The sequence below is a fragment of the Boleophthalmus pectinirostris genome, unplaced genomic scaffold (assembly GCF_026225935.1).
Source record: "Boleophthalmus pectinirostris isolate CB_2022bp ecotype Guang Dong unplaced genomic scaffold, ASM2622593v1 HiC_scaffold_12, whole genome shotgun sequence".
NCBI lineage: Eukaryota > Metazoa > Chordata > Actinopteri > Gobiiformes > Gobiidae > Boleophthalmus > Boleophthalmus pectinirostris.
Window position 1 is genome coordinate 33,211,615 of NW_026571018.1, and position 19,405 is coordinate 33,231,019.

General features: G+C 37.9%; 1 protein-coding gene across 1 annotated transcript in view; it reads right to left on the reverse strand.

The window, feature by feature from the left end:
* gabra1 (gamma-aminobutyric acid type A receptor subunit alpha1) overlaps positions 1 to 19,405 on the reverse strand; it is a 127,839-nt gene that overhangs the window by 88,116 nt on the left and 20,318 nt on the right. The window contains exons 4-5 of the mRNA XM_020938710.1: positions 10,462 to 10,582; positions 4,197 to 4,264 (exon numbers count right to left, since the gene is read on the reverse strand). Of these exons, the coding sequence (XP_020794369.1) occupies positions 4,197 to 4,264; positions 10,462 to 10,582 (189 nt within the window). The remainder of the gene's footprint in view (positions 1 to 4,196; positions 4,265 to 10,461; positions 10,583 to 19,405) is intronic.

The window sequence follows — 19,405 nt, forward strand, 5'->3', positions numbered from 1 at the left end:
TTACATCAAAAATGAATATGTATTTGGTAAGAAACACCCTTTGCCAGTATAGATTTGGCATTATGACACGTGAAAGCGCGAGGGAGAGAATGAATGAGGAAGTCAGCTGGAGCAAAAAGTTCTATGAATGCCAAAAATGTCCGTTAAGTACAAAGAACACTTCATGAATGAGGCCCATTGAAATTGACTTATGCCACTGACACAATAACCCAACTGCTGAAACTATTCTATGATTACAATATTGTTAAAAAAGAATGAAAACGAAACACTTTAATCTCATCAAATCGTATCATAGCCAAAATAAAAATAACTAGAAAAGCACTGAGAGAGCGCAGACCTCCGCCAAGGACTACCCCCATTTTTTATATAAATTGCGATAAAATCAGTCTTCTGGATCAGATCCAGATCAGCCTTTGGAATATGAAAGAGGATCCCATTGTCCATCCCTGAGTCAAATTTCACGGGGTTTGGTCAATAATAACCGAGATATTGAGAAACTAAATTTTTGGCCCCATTTACCACAATGTTAACTAAAATTTCAAAGTGATCCAGAATCCAGGATTTCTTCCGGATCACCCCCAAAATGAAATCAGTTCTTCCTTTTCACATTTCCAACAAATCCTGAAATTTCATCAAAATCGGTCCATAACTTTTTGAGTTATGTTGCTAACAGACAAACAAACAAACAAACAAACAAACAGACAAACGCCGGCAAAAACATAACCTCCTTGGCTGAGGTAATTAAAAATTTCTAGGGCTGGGTATCATTAAGAAGTTGCCGATACGATACATACCTCGATACATATCTCGATACAGTGCGCTTTCGATTCGATATGATATATTTCAAATGGATTTGATACAGTTCAATAAAAAATAAAGGCTAAATCATGGCTGTGATACTAAAAGTGTTTGTTAAACCACTTCTTGTGCAAAGTTCATATGAAACACAAACATTTGAATTTTCAAAACAGTGTCAAAATGTCAAATGTGTTGCATAAATGAGTTTCCTTTCACTCCACAAGCAACAAAACTGTAGCTCTGTAACAAAATAATTTAGTAAAACACATGTAAAAATACTCTTGGTGATATATCGATACAGTAGCCCATGATATCGATACTGTATCATCACATTAAACAATATGATATATCGATATTACGATATTTTTGCACACCCCTACAAATTTCACAGTAGCACAAAGAAAATGTAACCCTAAATACTGACCTCCAAAAAGTATTGTTCCATCTATAATATATTGAACAATAAGTCGATTTACCAAACTACACTGGCACTACAATGTTTTGAACAGCTGATTCTACTCTTGATCCTACAGTGAGCTTGAAATTTGAGTAGCTCCAACTTAGAAATCCATTTTTATGAAGCCAATGCGCAATGGGAAGTGTTGGGAATGGGCAAATACAAACCAAAATCTGTTCTTCACGAATGTCGACAAATTTGGATGGACCCGGGTTATTTGCAATCGTGATAAAATAATCGTTAGTGGGACATTTTACATCGCCAACGAAGATAATCGCCATTATATCAGCAGAATGTGTACAAAAAAGCTACTTGATGTTTTCTTCTAGATCACTGTAGTTTTAACCAAATTACAATTCTATAGCAGTTGTTTAGATATGGAACTTACTCATAACATTCAAATGATAATTATTCATATCCATTAAATTTTTAAATGTCAGAAACTTTGACAATGATTAGGGGTGTGCAAAAACACTGAAATATCAATATATATCATATCGTTTAATGTGGTAATACAGTATCGATATCGTGTGCTGCTGTATCACTATATCAGTATTTTTTGGTATATTTTACTAAATTATTTTGTTACAGATATAGTTTTGCTGCTTGTTTAGACAAAGAAAACTCGTTTAATTGACACTTTCACTGTTTTGATGCTTAAAATGTTTGTGTTTCATATGAACTTTACACAAGAAGTGGTTTAACAAAGACTTTTAGTATCACAGCCATGATTTAGACTTAATTTTTTATTGAACCAAATCGATTTGAAATATATCGTATCGAATCGAGAGTTCATTGTATCGAGATATGTATCCTGGCCTATGTATCGAGGTATGTATCGTATTGCCAACTTCTTAATGATACCCAGCCCTAACAATGATCGTGATATAATCGTTAATAGCAATTATTTTGGCTATATCAATATCGTTCCATGCCTAGTTTCAAGGGGGCGTCGTCGAGGGGCTTTAACACTGCATGTGGTTTTAACTGAAGAATGATTGAACAAACAATAATGTGCACCTTTTCATTTGAAAGTGTCTGGTCAGGTCCATTTAAACATTGAATGTGACGGCGTTATCGCAGCATGAAGATTTAAGGACTTTGGTAATCAAGCCAAGCACCACTTAAAGGCGGCATATATAATAGCTTTTAGTCACGGTATATTGGTGTTTCCTCATCATTAGCTCACTCAGGTTTATTTAAAGTGATTCATGCATGTCTGAGTAATCTTATGTTTTCCTGCATTTGAGGCTTGAGTGCTCCGAAAATGTCCGTTTTCACCTCCCCACTATCCCTGCTCATAGCTCTGTACTTCTACTGTACTGCTCACAATGGTTCAGAGAATTCAAGCTTCCAAGTAATTAGGACTGGGCAAAAAATCTATTAAACCAATTAATCAAATCTGAAGATCAAATCGATATCTTTGGAACAAAATCCATTTCTAGCACTGGAAATTGCATTTGACCATGGCCAAAGTTTAGGACAGTGCCATACGAGTTCATCAAATGAAATGTTGGGACTGCATGTTTAAAGGTTGTATGGAGGATTTTTTATTTTTTTTGTTTAAAATTGTCATTGAAAGTTTAAAATACCATTACAGAGATGCAGCAGCCTTTTAATTATGATGACCGAAAAAAAAAAAGAAAGAATGAAAATCTATCAGTTGTAGACGTCGTGAGGCCAGATAAACATCAGCCAATAGAAAACGAGGCTCCCTCTTTTTCTATTGGCTGTTAGGTTTCGGCACTCGGGGATTATGTGGTTTAAGCAGCGGTTCTTAGAGGCTTTTTCAAACTGTCGCTCCCTTGCAATTCGCACAAAGTTTGTCGCGATGGCGGACGAGAATCCACGACCAGTTCACCGCGAAAGAAAGTCCGAAGGGTCTAAAAACTGACGCGTCGGTCGCTAAAATATTTCTAGACAGGTCACTTCAAGAGTAATTCTGAACATGCACTGGATGTAAACAAACGTGATTTCTAGAGACAACATTTGAAAAACGATGGTCGCTGTATTTCACTTCCCTTAAAAAATCCTCTATACAACCTTTAATGCAATAGTTTTTTCATCTCATCATTTATAAGATTTCCCTAAGGGTCAATGGTTTCAATATGATCAGTGAATACTAGGGGTGTAACGATACCCAAGTCTCACAATATGATATCGTCAGGGTATGAAACTCATGGTACAATATTTATTGCGATATTTTGCGGAGGCTCACACAACTGTTAATATGCTACTTTTTCCTCTTAAATCGCCTTGACAAGACTTAATAAGACTTGAAAGTGCTTAGAACTGTTGTTTCTTCTTGTCGTCTGCACTGAAATAGAGCAAAGGACCATGGTCTATGTAGTTCCCTCTGTCTTTTTTTAGCTATTGCTGCACCATAACTCTTAATTTAAGCAAAGTGACTGGTAATTCAATATATTGTGATGGTCCACGATATTATTACGACAACTTTGACAATACGATATCACAATATTTCGGTTATTGTTACATCCCTAGTAAATACAATCAATTTGTTTTAATTTATTATTATTATTAGTAGTAGTAGTAGTATTTTTTTCTAATTTACAGCACATTTTCAGTGGAGAGGGGGAAAAATAAAAAATAAATCAAATTGAAAATCACAGTTTTGAAGAAAAAAATTGACAATTTGACCATGTGATTTTTTTTTTATAGTTCAAAAGCTATAATAAAAACACATGGCTGAAATTTACTTCTTCAAGAGGTAGGGCTTCTCAGTTCTACAGTTTTTAAGTCATTGGATTACGGTTTACAATGAACAAAATGTTAAAAATCTCTGCGTGTCACAGCCTGGGAATAAAACAGTGTTAAATAACGTGTCCAGAGATTTTAGGGCAGCGTGCTGAGAGGAGGAGACATGCCAGAGAATGAGCACAGCGGGGGTAAAACTGGTGACATTTACACAGAGGAGTCTTACCATGTCGTGGTCCGAAACAGGCCCGATACTGGTCACGAAAATGTCAGTCTTCACTTCGGTTACACGCTCTGTTGAAGCAAGAAATTGTCAGAGTGAGTGACGACCTGTGGCATTCATTAGACATTAACTACCTGTTAATACAAACCCACCTGCCCACATCTTTTACACCGCTCAGCCTCTTTAGTGAGATTTTAAAGGACCCATATTACGCTGTTTCTGATCTCTGTTATAACGTTGTTTCATCATCACAAACACTGGAGTTGTGCGAAACAAAACACAACTCCATGTATGTTTTTGAGGAAGTAAAAAGCATTCCATCATGTCCTAAAACTCAAGAGTAAATTTTGCGTAATATAGGACCTTGAAACAGCCGCACGGAGTTAAAATGCACTGACAAACATCCATTTAGACTCCAACTGGTCCCACGGTGGAAGCGCTTGCAGTTATGGTTGCAGAGTGACAACAAATTTTCAATACTTGTCAAGAATTGCAACGATAATGAGATCTTTCATGGAAAATTCTAGCACGCAACTAAAAAATTGTTTATTCATATTTCTGTCACAATAGAATTTTGGTTCTGATATAATATACATGTATCTGGAATGTAACAATCAGCCCTTTGTAGAATTGTAGAAGGTAATTAGTAAACTACCTTCATAGGCCTGTAACGATAATCAATAAATCTGTTAATTGTACGATAACTTTTAACAAGCCCGATAACTTTTCTGGTCACGGTAATTTCTATTTGCATTCTTGTTTGTTTTCCTCATCTCTCTACGGAAAAGACTGAATGTCAAAAGACTTCCGTTTCCTTAGTGTAATGACGCTTGACCAAACGTGTCAGAGTAAACTATAGAGGCTTTGCACCGTCACGTGACCCCTATAGCAACGGTACCTACGCCGCCATGACACCGGTCACGCTATGTCATTGACTTCAGTAGCATCGGAGAAACATGGGCACGTTTTGTTGTGTATTTGGTTGTTCTAGATGCTCTGAAAGGGATAAAACGAATAGTTTCTTCACTATTCCTCTGGAAATTACTCATCAGGAGCTCAAACAAGGGAATTATTGGGAAAAAAAAAATGGAATTATGGCTAGAGAACATAAACCGCGAAGAGATTTCCTATGGTACTATCAAGACACACTCACGTCACTTTCATCAAGGTATTTGCTATTTAAAATTGTTTCATAGCTTATTTAATGACAGAAGCACATTTACTGAACTAAAATGTAAAAAGAAAACATTTGCAGTGTGAGTGGCAGTAGAAACTGTATCTTCCAACGCACATATAAACATGTCACTCGTCGTAGGACCCATGTTTTCTTCATTGTCTTGCTTATCCACAACTATGTCTTCTAGAATTAATCGCTTTTTGCAGGCGTTCGCGAGGATCTTTTCATGACTAATTCTTTCGAGGTTCGGCTCACAGACTCTTTGACTCGTGCACCATGTTGATCATAGGAGCCCAGTGTGGGTTCATTGAATCATAAACTAGTGCGGGTTTTCCTGGATAAATTACTGAAATTTTAGTTCCGTAAATGTGCTTCTTTCATTAAATAAGCTATGAAACAATTTAAATAGCAAATACCTTGATGAAACTTCGTGTGTCTTGATGGTACCATAGGAAATCTCTTTGCGGTTTATTTTTGCTAGTTATAATCTGCGTCTTTTTTTCAATAATTCCCTTGTTTGAGCTCCTGATGAGTAATTTCCAGAGGAATAATGAAGAAATGATTCGTTTTATCCCATTCAGAGCATCTAGAACAACCAAATACACAACAAAACCTGCCCAGGGTCACGTGACGGTGCAAAGCCTCTATAGACGGATTATTTTTTTATCAGCACAGTGGATGCGCGCGCAGCCTGAGTGCAGAAAGTGTCACTGTGTATGCGGTGAACATGAAGTCGTAACAGAAGCTAGCGCCGCTGTCAGAACTGAAACAGTTCATCGCCATGTGACAAAACGAGTCACGATGCCAAAACGACACTAGTGAGTGGGATATCTCAACAGCCACATGCGTCAAATGCAGCGAGTGCGCAAACGACGAGAAGAAATGGCTCATGCATCTTGCAACTAGCCTAGCCGCCGGGAGAGCCTGAAATCCACTGAAATCCCACAAGACGCAGACACAACACCAGACAGGACAGTGGCTCACTCATAGAGAAACAGGATCCTGCGTCGCCGGTTAATACGAATATTTCAAGACTAAAATGCCGAGGCTCACAGCAGTAGCCACAGAGATAAGAGCCAAATCACTTTTAACTGCAATTTTGTTACAGAAATTTAATAATCAGTTTAAGTTATTGTTTTGATTGTGTCAGCCATGGTTTATTCAAATTTATTTAACAAGTCCTTGCTGTAAACCAGACTACATTAGGCTGTTCTGATGTAAACATGTCTGTTTTATTTTAGGCCTATGGTTTTTGGTTGTCTTGAAGTGCCTGTGTTAAATGTTCTTTAGAAAGTTGATTGATCTTTTGAAAGGGTGTATTTGTATTTTTATTCCATTGTCATTATATTAATTGAAAATGGTCTCAAAATGTCAGTATTATCGTTTATCGCAAAACAATTCTTGGTCAATTAATCATTCAGCAAAATCTGTTATCGTTACAGCCCTATACCCTCATATATATCTGATAAAGAACATTTTGCATAATATAAATAATAACAATTCTGAACATTCACTAAACAGACAGAAGAGTTAAATGCCACATTGTGGAGAAGATGATAGTCATCAGGACAAGATTTCCATGGAAACAGGTTTGTGGAGATGCAAAAGATGCTCAGGGCCTGTTTACATGAGAACAATTGCGGGTAAAAATTACTAAATATTTTATCGGAAGTGCCTTTCGTTAAGACGATGACAGTGTTTTTGGGGATTAAAAATGCAAAAATCTGAAACTACCCTCCAGAGTGTAAAAGTTGAATACACTATACACTATATGAAGGCAATTTAACGTGTTTTCCATCTAAACCTCAAATCAGAATTATTATTTCCATGTAAACTCAAAGGAGAATATTTTAATTACGAACAATAAATTCAGAATAAAAAATAAATAAAAAAAACATCACGTAAATGTAAGGTAGAATCTCAACGTCAGATCTTAATATTCAGGGCTTGTTTACACGAGAAAGCTTGCAGATAAAAACAGCAAAATATTTTATCTGAAGTGCCTTTCGTTTAGATGGTGACGGCATTTTAGGGGCTTAAAAATGCAAAAATCTAAAACCACCCTCCAGAGTGGAAAAGTTGAATACGCTCCGCCGTCGCGTTTCCATGTAACGATATCCAAATCTCTCCGTACGATATTATCACGATATGCATCTCACGGCACGATATTTATTGCGATATTTCGGAGTGGCTGATATAATTGTAGATAGGTCACTTTTTTGCTTTTAAAATACCTTAACAAGATTTTGGTTTGAATTATTTCCATCATAATCCCAAGAATCCAAGTGAAAACCATATCTCTTCATGTTTCTGCACTGAAATGAATCATGGGATATGTAGTTTGCCATGTTTATAAGCTGTTGCGACTATAAAACCGTGCATTTAAGCAAAGAATCTTGTAATTTGATATGTAGTGACAGCCCACGATACTATTGTAAGACTTTTGACGATACGATATCACGATATTTTGGTTACTGTTACGTCCCTATTTGATTCAGAACAATCAATTCGGCATTAAAAAACATGACGTAAACATGGCCATTTTAAGGTAGAATCTCACTGTCAGATCTTTATATCTTTATAGTGCATGTAAATGAAAATACTACTAGTTTATCGAGAACTTCTGGCTTGCTCTGTGGGTTGCTGTGGCTCTCGGCGTCTGGGTGGACCCTTTTCTATTTTACAGCAGCGATATGAAAGCATGATTTATGAATGATGTCTATCTGGGCCCATAATTCCTCCCTGTTTGGTGCTAAAAGTGCACCTAGCCCAGCCTTCAGTGTGTGGTCGGCTGGGTTTCTGCTGCAATGCCCTTCACATCCCAATTCACACATTATCTTCCTCATTTTACCTCCCAGCCATATATCCTGCCATTTTGTTTGGTGTGAATAGAGCTGTGTAAAACTCCAGCACAAGTCAAGACCGCGACGAGTGCAAGGAGGGCTCGCGCTTTATAGTCGTATGAGGCAACTAAAAATAGTCAAAATGTGAGCCATGCACACTTGAACACACTTGATGTCTGCTACTATACCAAGTACTTCACCGGTTACTTAAACTATAACACTACTGCAGTAAATCTATCGTTACTACTACCACTATTACCCATTGTGACTGCTGGCAACTGACACTAAAGCTGCTGCAAGAACTACTACTACTACTACTACTACTATACTATTACTATTACTATTACTACTACTGTTGGTACTACTGCTACTACTAGTGCTGCTACTACTATTACTATTACTACTACTGTTGGTACTACTACTACTACTAGTGCTACTACTACTACTACTACTACTACTACTACTACTACTACTACTACTACTACTACTACTACTACTACGCGGCTACTATTACTATTTTTGCTGCAACTACTACTACTGCTGCTGCTACTACTACTGTGGCTACTGCTACTACTACTGCTGCTTCTCCTCCTACTACTACTACTATTACTACTACTGTTGGTACTACTGCTACTACTAGTGCTGCTACTACTACTACTACTGCTGCTATTACTATTACTATTTGCTACTACTGTTGGTACTACTGCTACTACTACTACTACTACTACTACTATTACTATTACTACTACTACTACTGCTACTACTAGTGCTGCTACTACTACTACTACTACTACTACTACTACTACTACTGCGGCTACTATTACTATTTTTGCTGCAACTACTACTACTGCTGCTGCTACTACTACTGTGGCTACTGCTACTACTACTACTGCTGCTTCTCCCTACCTACTACTACTACTACTTTACTACTACTGCTGCTGCTACTGCTACTACTACTGCGGCTACTATTACTACTACTGCTGCAACTACTACTACAGCTGCTATTACTACTGTGGCTACTGTTACTACTGCTACTACTACTACTGCTACTACTACTGCTGCTACTACTACTATTACAACTACTGCTGCTATTACTACCACTCCTGTGGCTACTACTACTACTACTATTACTACTACTGCTATTACTACTACTGCTGTGGCTAATACTACTACTGTTACTGCCGGTACTACCATTACTATTACTGCTACTACTGTGGCTATTACTACTCCTACTACTACTACTGCTGCTACTACTGCTACTATTATTACTACTGCTGCTACTACTACTGTCTGAACTGCTATTACTATTAATCCTACTGCTACTGCTGCTACTACTACTACTACTACTGCTGCTGCTGCTGCTGCTGCTGCTGCTACTTCTACTACTACTGCCGGTACTACTATTACTACTTCTGCTGCTCCTGTGACTGTTACTACTCCTACTACTTCTGCTACTACTGCTGCTACCACAACAACTACTACCACTACCACTACTACCACTACTACCACTACTACTACTACTACTACTACTACGACTACTACGACTACTACTGCTGCTGCTATTACTACTCCTACTATTATTATTACTACTGCAGCTACTACTACTACTGCCAGAACTGCTATCACTATTAATACTACTGCTACTGCTGCTACTACTACTACTACTACTACTACTACTACTACTACTACTACTACCACTACTACTACTACGACTACTACGACTACTACGACTACTACTGCTGCTGCTATTACTACTCCTACTATTATTATTACTACTGCAGCTACTACTACTACTGCCAGAACTGCTATCACTATTAATACTACTGCTACTGCTGCTACTACTACTACTACTACCACTACTACCACTACTACTACTACCAGTACTACTATTACTACTTCTGCTGCTGCTGCTTCTTCTACTACTGCTGCTGCTACTACTACTAGTACTGCCGGTACTACTATTACTACTAATACTACTACTGCTACTAATGATCAAACTTGGACAACAGAACCACTCCACAGTCCTCCCTCTTCCTCCCTCTTGTGTGCTCTAGCGTTTTCTGTTGTGCGTTCTGTTGTGTGTTCTGTTGTGTGTTCTGTTGTTCTGTTGTGCGTTCTGTGGTGTGTTTGTTGTGCGTTCTGTGTTGTGTGCCGTGTTGTGTTGCGGTGCACAGACTCGGTGGGACACTGGAGATGGACAGATTTGCATAGTCCGAGCGGAAGGCAAAAAGCTTTGGCTGTGACTGACCTCCGAGTCCGGGCCGGAGGCGGTTGTCGTAGCCGTCCAGAAGGCTGTCCAAGATCTTAGTGAAAACTTTAGTGTCATCTTTCTGTTCATCTGTCATGCCATTCTGCCCCGGGCTGTCAACACAAAGATCACATTTTAAAGTCAGGGGCAGGATTGGAGAGAAAGAGCGAGAGAAGACGAGAGAAGGAGAGAGAGAGAGATTCACATTTTGGCAAGAAAAAGTTAGAGAGGAAAAAAAGCAGAGAAAAAAGAGAAAGATAAAGAGAGAGAGAAAAAGAGAGATAGCAAGAGACAAACAATGAGAGGGAGAAAGAGAGAAAGTAAAAGACAGAAAGAAAGATAAACTTTTAGCAAAACATTTATTATGTATAATTTAAAAGAAATAACAAGAAAATGCGCAAAACCTTTCAATTCAAATCACACGACCACCACATGTACCAGTACGTAAAGAATGTAAAGAAAAAGAGAAAGAAAGAAAGAAAGAAAGAAAGAAAGAAAGGGAGATATTTAGAAAGGGAGAAATAGAGGAAGGAGAGAAATATGTGGAGAAAAAGGGAGAGAGAAGGTGAGAAAGAAAGAGAAAAAGAAAGAAACTGAGAGTGAAAGACAGAGAAAGAAAAATAAAGAGAGAGAAAAAATAGGAACGAGAAAGCAAGAGAGAAAGATAAGAGGTAGACAGAGAGAGAGAAAGAAAGAAAGAAAGAAAGAAAGACAAAAAGACAGAGAGAGAAAGAAATTTAGAAAGAGAGAAACAGAGGAAGGAGAGAGAGAGAAAAACAGGTAGGAAAAAACAGAGAGAAAAGGTGATAAAGAAAGAGAAAGAGGCAAAGAGAGAGAAAAAGAGAAAGAAAGAAAGAAAGAAAGAGAGGGAAGCAGAGAGAAAGTGATTAAGAAAATAGGCAAAGAGAAAGCAAAAAGAGAGAAAGACTAAATGAGAGGTAGAAAGACAGAGACAGAAAGAGAGAATGAAAAAGAAAGACAAAAAGAGAGCAAAGGAAAGAAAGAGAAATTTGGAAAGACAGAAATAGAAGGAGAGAAAGCAAAATAGAGGGAGAAAAAGGGAGAGAGAGAAAACAATAAAGAGAGAGAAAGCAAGAGAGACTGAAACAAAGAAAACGAAAGAGAGCAAGCCAGGAAGAGAGGGAGAAAGACAGAAAACAGAGAGAAAGAAATTGAGAAAAAGAGGCAAAGAGAAAGCAAGAGAGAGGAAAAGAGAAAGAAAGAAAGAATGAAAGAAAGAGAGGGAAGGAGAAAGAGAGAAAGCAGAGAGAAAGAGATTAAGAAAATAGGCAAAGAGAAAGCAAAAGAGAGAAAGATTAAATGAGAGGTAGAAAGACAGAGACAGAAAAAGAGAGCGAAAGAAAGAAAGAGAAATTTCGAAAGACAGAAATAGAAGGAGAGAAAGCAAAATAGAGGGAGAAAAAGGGAGAAAGAGAGAGAAAACAATAAAGAGAGAGAAAGCAAGAGAGACTGAAACAAAGAAAACGAAAGAGATCAAGCCAGGAAGAGAGGGAGAAAGAAAGAAAAACAGAAAGAGAGACTGAAAAAAGAGGCAAAGAGAAAGCAAGAGAGAGAAAAATTAAACGAGAGGTAGACAGAGAGAGAAAGAAAGACAAAAATAGAAAGAAAGAAAGAGAGGGAAGGAGAAAGAGAGAAAGCAGAGAGAAAGAGATTAAGAAAATAGGCAAAGAGAAAGAAAACGAGAGAAAGATTAAGTAAGAGGTAGAAAGACAGAGACAGAAAAAGAGAGCGAAAGAAAGAAAGATAAATTTCGAAAGACAGACAATAGAAGGAGAGAAAGCAAAATAAAGGGAGAAAAAGGGAGAAAGAGAGAAAACAATAAAGAGAGAGAAAGCAAGAGAGACTGAAACAAAGAAAACGAAAGAGATCAAGCAAGGAAGAGAGGGAGAAAGACAGAAAACAGAGAGAAAGAAATTGAGAAAAAGAGGCAAAGAGAAACCAAGAGAGAGTAAGATTAAATGAGAGATAGAAAGACAGCGAGAGAACGAGAGAGAGAGAAATAGTCCCAGAGCAAACAGAGCGGGGGGGTTCCGGGGCGAAGGGTTGAGCTGAGGTTATGACACAAATCGAGGGGCAATGGTGCGGAGGATAGAACGTCTGAGATGAGCCACAGTGAGGAAGTGTTGTTCTAGATGAGTCCGTGTAAACCTCACAGCTCCGTCAACATCACAATCACTCGCCAAAGTTAAAAGCAACAAATGAAAAACACAAAGATTTGCCAGTATTATTTAAAGCTGCACTGTGTAACTTTCTGGTTGAGAGTCTGTCGTCGGATTTTTTTTTTTTTTTTTTTTTTCCATTTTTGCTTTCCCTGACAATATCCACAGAAGTTTTTTTTTTTTTTTTTTGCATTTATTCAATTACAGTTGTTTTCATTATCGCTTAAAAAACACGGACAGGGTCGCCTCTCCACAGACCTGACGCGTAACCTGTCTCGGTAGCGCGCTCTTTTGTTTCCGTAGAGATCGTCTAATGCACAGGTGTCAAACATAAGGCCCGGGGACCAGATCCGGCCCTCCAAGACCTTCAATGTGGCCCTTGGGTGATTTTCTACTAAAATATTTGAATTATATTTTCTATTAAAATCTTGTTAATTTTCTGTCGTGTTTCACAGCAGCGTCTCCAGCGTCTCTGTACGTGGCCCCTCCCACCAGAGCAGCACAAATGAAGACTTGTCTCTTTCCAAACGCTCTTAAAGGACGATCGTTTTGACTGTTGACCGTGACACCCTCATCAGAAAAATGTCCAACATGAGAAAAGTGGAGCCGAGTGCAGGATTTTACAACTAAAATGTACTTATTCCTGTTTGCATACAATTTAATGTTAAAACATTGTGTTGAAATTGAATTTTTCTTAAAGTTTCAGGTTGTTCATAATATTATAATATTTTGTAAAAGAAAGAGTTCATCAATTAAAAAAAGATTTCTGTAATAGATTTGCATTTCTCTGCACAAATATTTGAACTTATTATAATTTTTGGGGTTTATATGACATGAGTTTTCTGATCCGGCCCCTTTGGGATCAAAGTAGTTTGGATACGGCCCCCGGACCAAAATGAGTTTGACACCCCTGGTCTAATGCAATACTGTGGAGTGTTCAGAAACAACATCTCCAAGGAACCAAAAAAGAAAAGAAAAGAAAAGTGATTCTAGTGAAGGTGTATGGAGTTTCAAAACACAGTGGAGCACTTCCTGTATTACCACATGATGTCACAAAGTGGAACAGAGTGTTTTCAGGTTGAGAGAAGAACTCAGCCTAAATACGCAGGGTTTGTGTGTTAAACGTGTGAATTTCTAAAACTTTAAAAAGTCTTTAAACTCTTAATATTTGATTTATTTTTTCAAATCTAAGGGAAAAATAAATGAAAAATTTACTTCCTGAACTGTAGCAGGTGGTAAATGTTGAACTCCATTTGTATACAGACTGTATGTTCTTTACAACTACCGTATTTTTCGGACTATAAGTGGCACTTTTTTCATGGCTTGGGTGTTTCCTGCGACTTATACTCCAGTGCGACTTATATATTTAAATGTTCACACTGACAGCTGTGAGAGGCTCTAGTCTTGTGTGTCAGTATCTGCTGCTCCTGTTCTTCCTGTACCACTGTCACTTGGCTCTACTGCGCATGTCTTCTGCAGAAAGAGCCATTGTCCTGCTGCAAGTAGTGAAATATCGAGCAGAAAACAGTAATCGGAGCAGCAGAAAGAAAGTTGGGAGTGAGCGAGAAACTTGTGAGGGGCTGGGGAAAAGCGGGGATGGATGGAGAACACAGCTTCACGGGAACCGGGAGGATGCACCATGCAACTTTCCTGGAAGTCACTGGATGGATTGACAAAGCCTGGACTTCAGGGACACCAAAACCATCCTGTCAGGATTCAGAAAGGCTGGAATAATTCTAACTGGAACTGATGCTGAGTCTGACAACAGCTACACAGAAGAGGAAGCGGCGCTCCGTTTACCTCCGGAAGTCGCCGAGTTGCTCAGAAGTGTCACCAAGGATGAAGAATTGAATGATTTTAGTGATTTGGAGTGAGATGGAGAGTTTGGAAAATTTCTTCTGTTCTGTTGTTTATGTTATAGTTTATCTGAAAAACTGTTCATATGTGGCGTTAACAGTCTGTTGTTCTCTGTTCTACTGTTATTACTCTATTGTTATTACTAGAATTTGACTTTCAAGATAAAATTTCAGTTCCTGGTCTTTGATTTTATAAAATAAATTTCTCCCAAAAGGTGCGACTTATACTCTGGTGCCACTTATATATGTTTTTTTCTTCTTCATTACACATTTTTTGGCTGGTGTAACTTATACTCCGGAGCGATATATAGTCCGAAAAATATGGTATGTTAAATGGATTTCAAAATCTCTCAAAACTGTTCAAATGCCAAAATGACAAAGGCATAGAAAAGAATAATGTACTGAAATGTATCGTGTAGTGAGTACCTCGAACTCCATGTACCACAAATTAGATAATAATTTGATCTGAGTCAAAGTGCAAGTATATGTGAGGATTTCTGCAAGTGAATCAGTCATTATTCTCCAAAGCAACACTTGACTTGTTGTATCACAGTGTCACTTACAACAAGATTTCATTTGTTTGTTAAAAAATCCAAACGGATTTGACTTGGGACAACACTTACTTCTCAAATGTGCCGTGCCAAATGTGGGTTTATTTTTAAGAGCATCCTCATATTGTACAAAGAATTAAATGCAACGTCTATGCTACAGTGATTATTAAGAGAACAGTGTCTAAGACGTGAGCAGATACGAGGCAGACAGATTCAAATCAAATATAGCTTTTACTGACTATTCTAATGCTGATTTATTCTTTATTACAAAAACATTGGACATCATTTTCAATTTGTCTGTGTTATAATTTTGGTGTTTTGGTTCTCAGAATGATTTTCTAAATGGGTGAATAAACCACACGAGTAACTTTTTTGCGTTGCCAGTTTCAGTGCTGAAATCGAGTTGGTTTAAACCTAAAATGTCTCTTTCTGACTTGAATGGTCACTACCTAAACCCCAGCACCTGCCAGTCATGAATCAGGGAGGGAATTCTGGAGGTTCTGTGTCCTCTGTCGTTAGGTTTTGGAACTGGCAAACCAGGTCCAGGTATTGTACTTGTACTGCTAAATGCTCTTTTTATGTACTTTTTTAATATTGCTGATTACCTCCGCCTAGTTACCTCCGCCTAGGTGGTTATGTTTTTGCCGGCATTTGTCTGTTTGTTTGTTTGTTTGTTTGTCTGTTAGCAACATAACTCAAAAAGTTATGGACCGATTTTGATGAAATTTTCAGGATTTGTTGGAAATGTGAAAAGGAAGAACTGATTTCATTTTGGGGGTGATCCGGAAGAAATCCTGGATTCTGGATCACTTTGAAATTTTACTTAACATTGTGGTAAATGGGGCCAAAAATTTTGTTTCTCAATATCTCGATTAATTATTGACCAAACCCCATGAAATTTGACTCAGGGATGGACAATGGGATCCTCTTTCATATTCCAAATTGAAAGATACGAGACAAATATTTATGGAAAACACAATTAATATGAGGGGGACTGTAGTCCTTGGCGGAGGTCTGTGCTCTCTGAGTGCTTTTCTAGTTTATTGTTGACAAAGGAGAAATTCAATTTGTCAACTGGACAAAGATTTTTTGGTCGAATACGTTTCGCAGCTATTGTTCTCTTGTTTGTTCAGCTGTCGCCAGGTCAGGTCCAGAGGTGTGAAAGCTCCATTATGGCCCTGAATAGTTATGCTAATACGACCCCACGCGCAATAGACACAGCTAACTAACAAAACTGTAAACAAGTAGGTGTGTTAGTTTCAGAGTAGTTTCAGTGTAGTTAGCTCCTCCCTGCAGACAGATATAAGCAAGTACCACAGGAATTTTGACCAGAACTGAAGAAGCAGATTGGATGAACTGCGAAACATATACGACCAAATAAACATTTGTCCAGTTGACAAATTTAATTTCTCCTTTGCCATAGATTCACTTTGTAGAAACCATCTGATCTCGCAGTGTTAGAATTAGTTTGCTCAATGGTAGGCGGGTACTTTTAATCATTTAACCAATCGCTGCTATTTCGTCATGACGTATGTAATGAGTCACTAACGGAGCTAACTTAAGGTATATTAAGCTTTCCCCAAATCCCGTAGGAAGAAGGGCAATAACGTCTTTCCCTTTGATAAAATTCACCAAACATTCTCTTTATTCAGGCTTTAAATCCTTGATCTCGGGAATGGTTGACAACACTAAATGTATGGCTCTATGCTGATTGGCTGGTGCCCAAACTTGCACTTCTGGGGTTCCTGTAAACCATCTAGTGTATTTTGATTCCTGACCTAGTGGCTACAGAGAAATGAAATTGAGCGGAGGCACTAGGCGGCACTAGATTCTACCTGGACGCCTACGGGATTTTTCACACATTTATTATTGTTCTTATCTCGTTTAATCACCAGGCCTCGAGGAACAAAATTCATTCTGTCCTGTGTTTTTCTCACATGCTTCAATGACAAATAAAGAACCTTGAATTGTCATTGTAGTACTTTTTTTTTTTCCTTTCCTTTTTAAACAGGATGAGTGCAAGCTGCATACAGATCGTTTAAAATCTCTCCTGGTTTAACATTAGGCTCACAAAAAATTCTAAATACAAACATTTATACTCTCTTTCAATACCTAGGAACACACTCGATACTCAATACCGATTCCGATACCACAACGACAGTAAAATACAATAGCATGTCATTTTCAACATTAAATCATAGTACTTTTGTTTATATTCCATCTGTGTAATATTTGCTCTTATATTTGTTCCAATACAGTTCAAGATCATACTCAGTAAACGTTCATTTCTGCTCTGCGAATGTGAATTTTTAGCACCAATACCTTTTCGAATGAGTATCTAGTTCCAGTACTAGATTTAATATCAATTGGTGTCTGATTTGAGACACTTTTGTCAACCGTAGATGACACAACCCTGAGCTAAAAGAAAAAAAATGCGTACAAATAGCCCCAGTGCCAAACAAAAAGGCTACCAAATACATCTACTCTGAAAAAAACCTCTGTATTTGTCACACTGTACACCCAGCACGCCGTCTATTTGTTACCCGAGCATGTCGTACGGAATTGTAATTTCTTTCACCCAAGACATGTACAAGTGCACTTTTAATCTCGCGCGGAAAAAAGCACATAGATCTGGCCGTCTGCTGGTGTGACACTGACTTATTTACAGTTGTTGATTCATGGAGCGTGACGCATCTGCAAGTGTTTTAGCGGCAGAGGCTTCCACAGAGCAACAGTCACCCAGAACAGCTCCTATCTCGCAGCGCTCCCACAATTCAAGAGTCAGAATGCATTATTTATACGTTAATATGGCCTTTTATGGACCACAAAAGGGTTCGACCGAGAGTGCCCTTTGATCAACAAAAGTCTAAACAAAAATATGCAGGATAATTGCGTATTCCAGTCGCGAGTTTGGGGTATGAATATTTTAGTCGCGCATGATCAGGAATAGTAGCGCTAATTACGTTACGAGTTTGTGATCGGAATGTTTAGTGTTTGCACAAGAAGATTTGGATTCGTTTGACTTAGAGATGCACAGATCCAGCTTTTTTCAGTTCTGATACCGATTCTGATATAAACCGATACCAGTGCAAAGACTGAAAACGTCATTTATTTCCATTAAAGGTGCGTTGTGTAACTTTTCCGGTGGAGGGTCCGTCAGTTGCTTTTCTTCATGAAGATGTTACTGCTTTGTCTGGAATGTTTCACAGTATGGCTTTAAACCTTTCTATCTTCATGGAACCCAAACCAGATCAAGTTACAGGTCAGATCTGTGGAGAGGCGACCCTGCTCACAGTCAGAATGTCTGTTTTTCTAGTTTGAGCTATAAAACCACCTCAAATTGAATAAATATAAGGTAGAGTTGTTTAATGTCGTATTGCGGAACATTCCAGGCAGAGCAATGATGTATCCATAGAAACAAGCAGGTGATGGACCCCGAACCAAAAGTTAGACAGTGTACTTTTAAACAAATACAGCTAAAAATAATAATAATAATAATAAAAAAAATATATATATGTATTAAATAAGTTAAAACTGATCCAAATGTGTTTATATCTGAAGTAACAAGAGAATAACTTTGTGTAAATAAAAAATTTCAAACATTATGAAACTTTCTGGGCCAGTAACTAGAAAGTCTGACCAGTAACTAGTTTTCTTGCATTGATTTATATGTCCAAACAGGATGTTGGCTGAACCAATATTTGAAAACTGTTATCCGATCCAACTGTTTCTTTCAGATTCAGTGCTAATATCTGATAATGGTACTGGATTTAAAGATGGTCTTTTTTGGTGAAAGTTGGCCCAAACTCCTTGCCTCCATACAGCAGGTTTCACACTCTTTCTCACTGACAAAATTTCAAAACTTTTCCATGACTTTTTCATGACCTGAAGTGAATTTTCCACGACTTTACGGCACCTACATGTGTAGAAATGATATAAATATGAAATGTTAACTCTTTCCACTCACCTTATGGTTTGGGATTATAGTTTTTTAACATTCAAAATCCTGTCAGTGCATTTATTGTCGTCTCTTTCAAACAAAAGACGCAGATGTTCAGAAATAATCAGAATAGTCTAATGAGAAATTAACAGAATGCTGTAGAAAGAGATACTAAAATTCCATCAGTCTTCCAAAACTTTCATTGAATTTACCAAATTCTGGGTCTTTTTCAGGATTTCCATTACTGTGGGAACCCTGATAGAGGTGTCTAGAATGTTTTACAGATGGTGTTATACTTATCAATTTTGCATTTAGTAATTTAAACTTCTTTTTACCGTCAGAAACTTACAGCATGTTTACTGTAAGCAAGCTAGGGTCTCCATAGATCTGACCTGTAACTAGGCCTTGTGGTGTCAC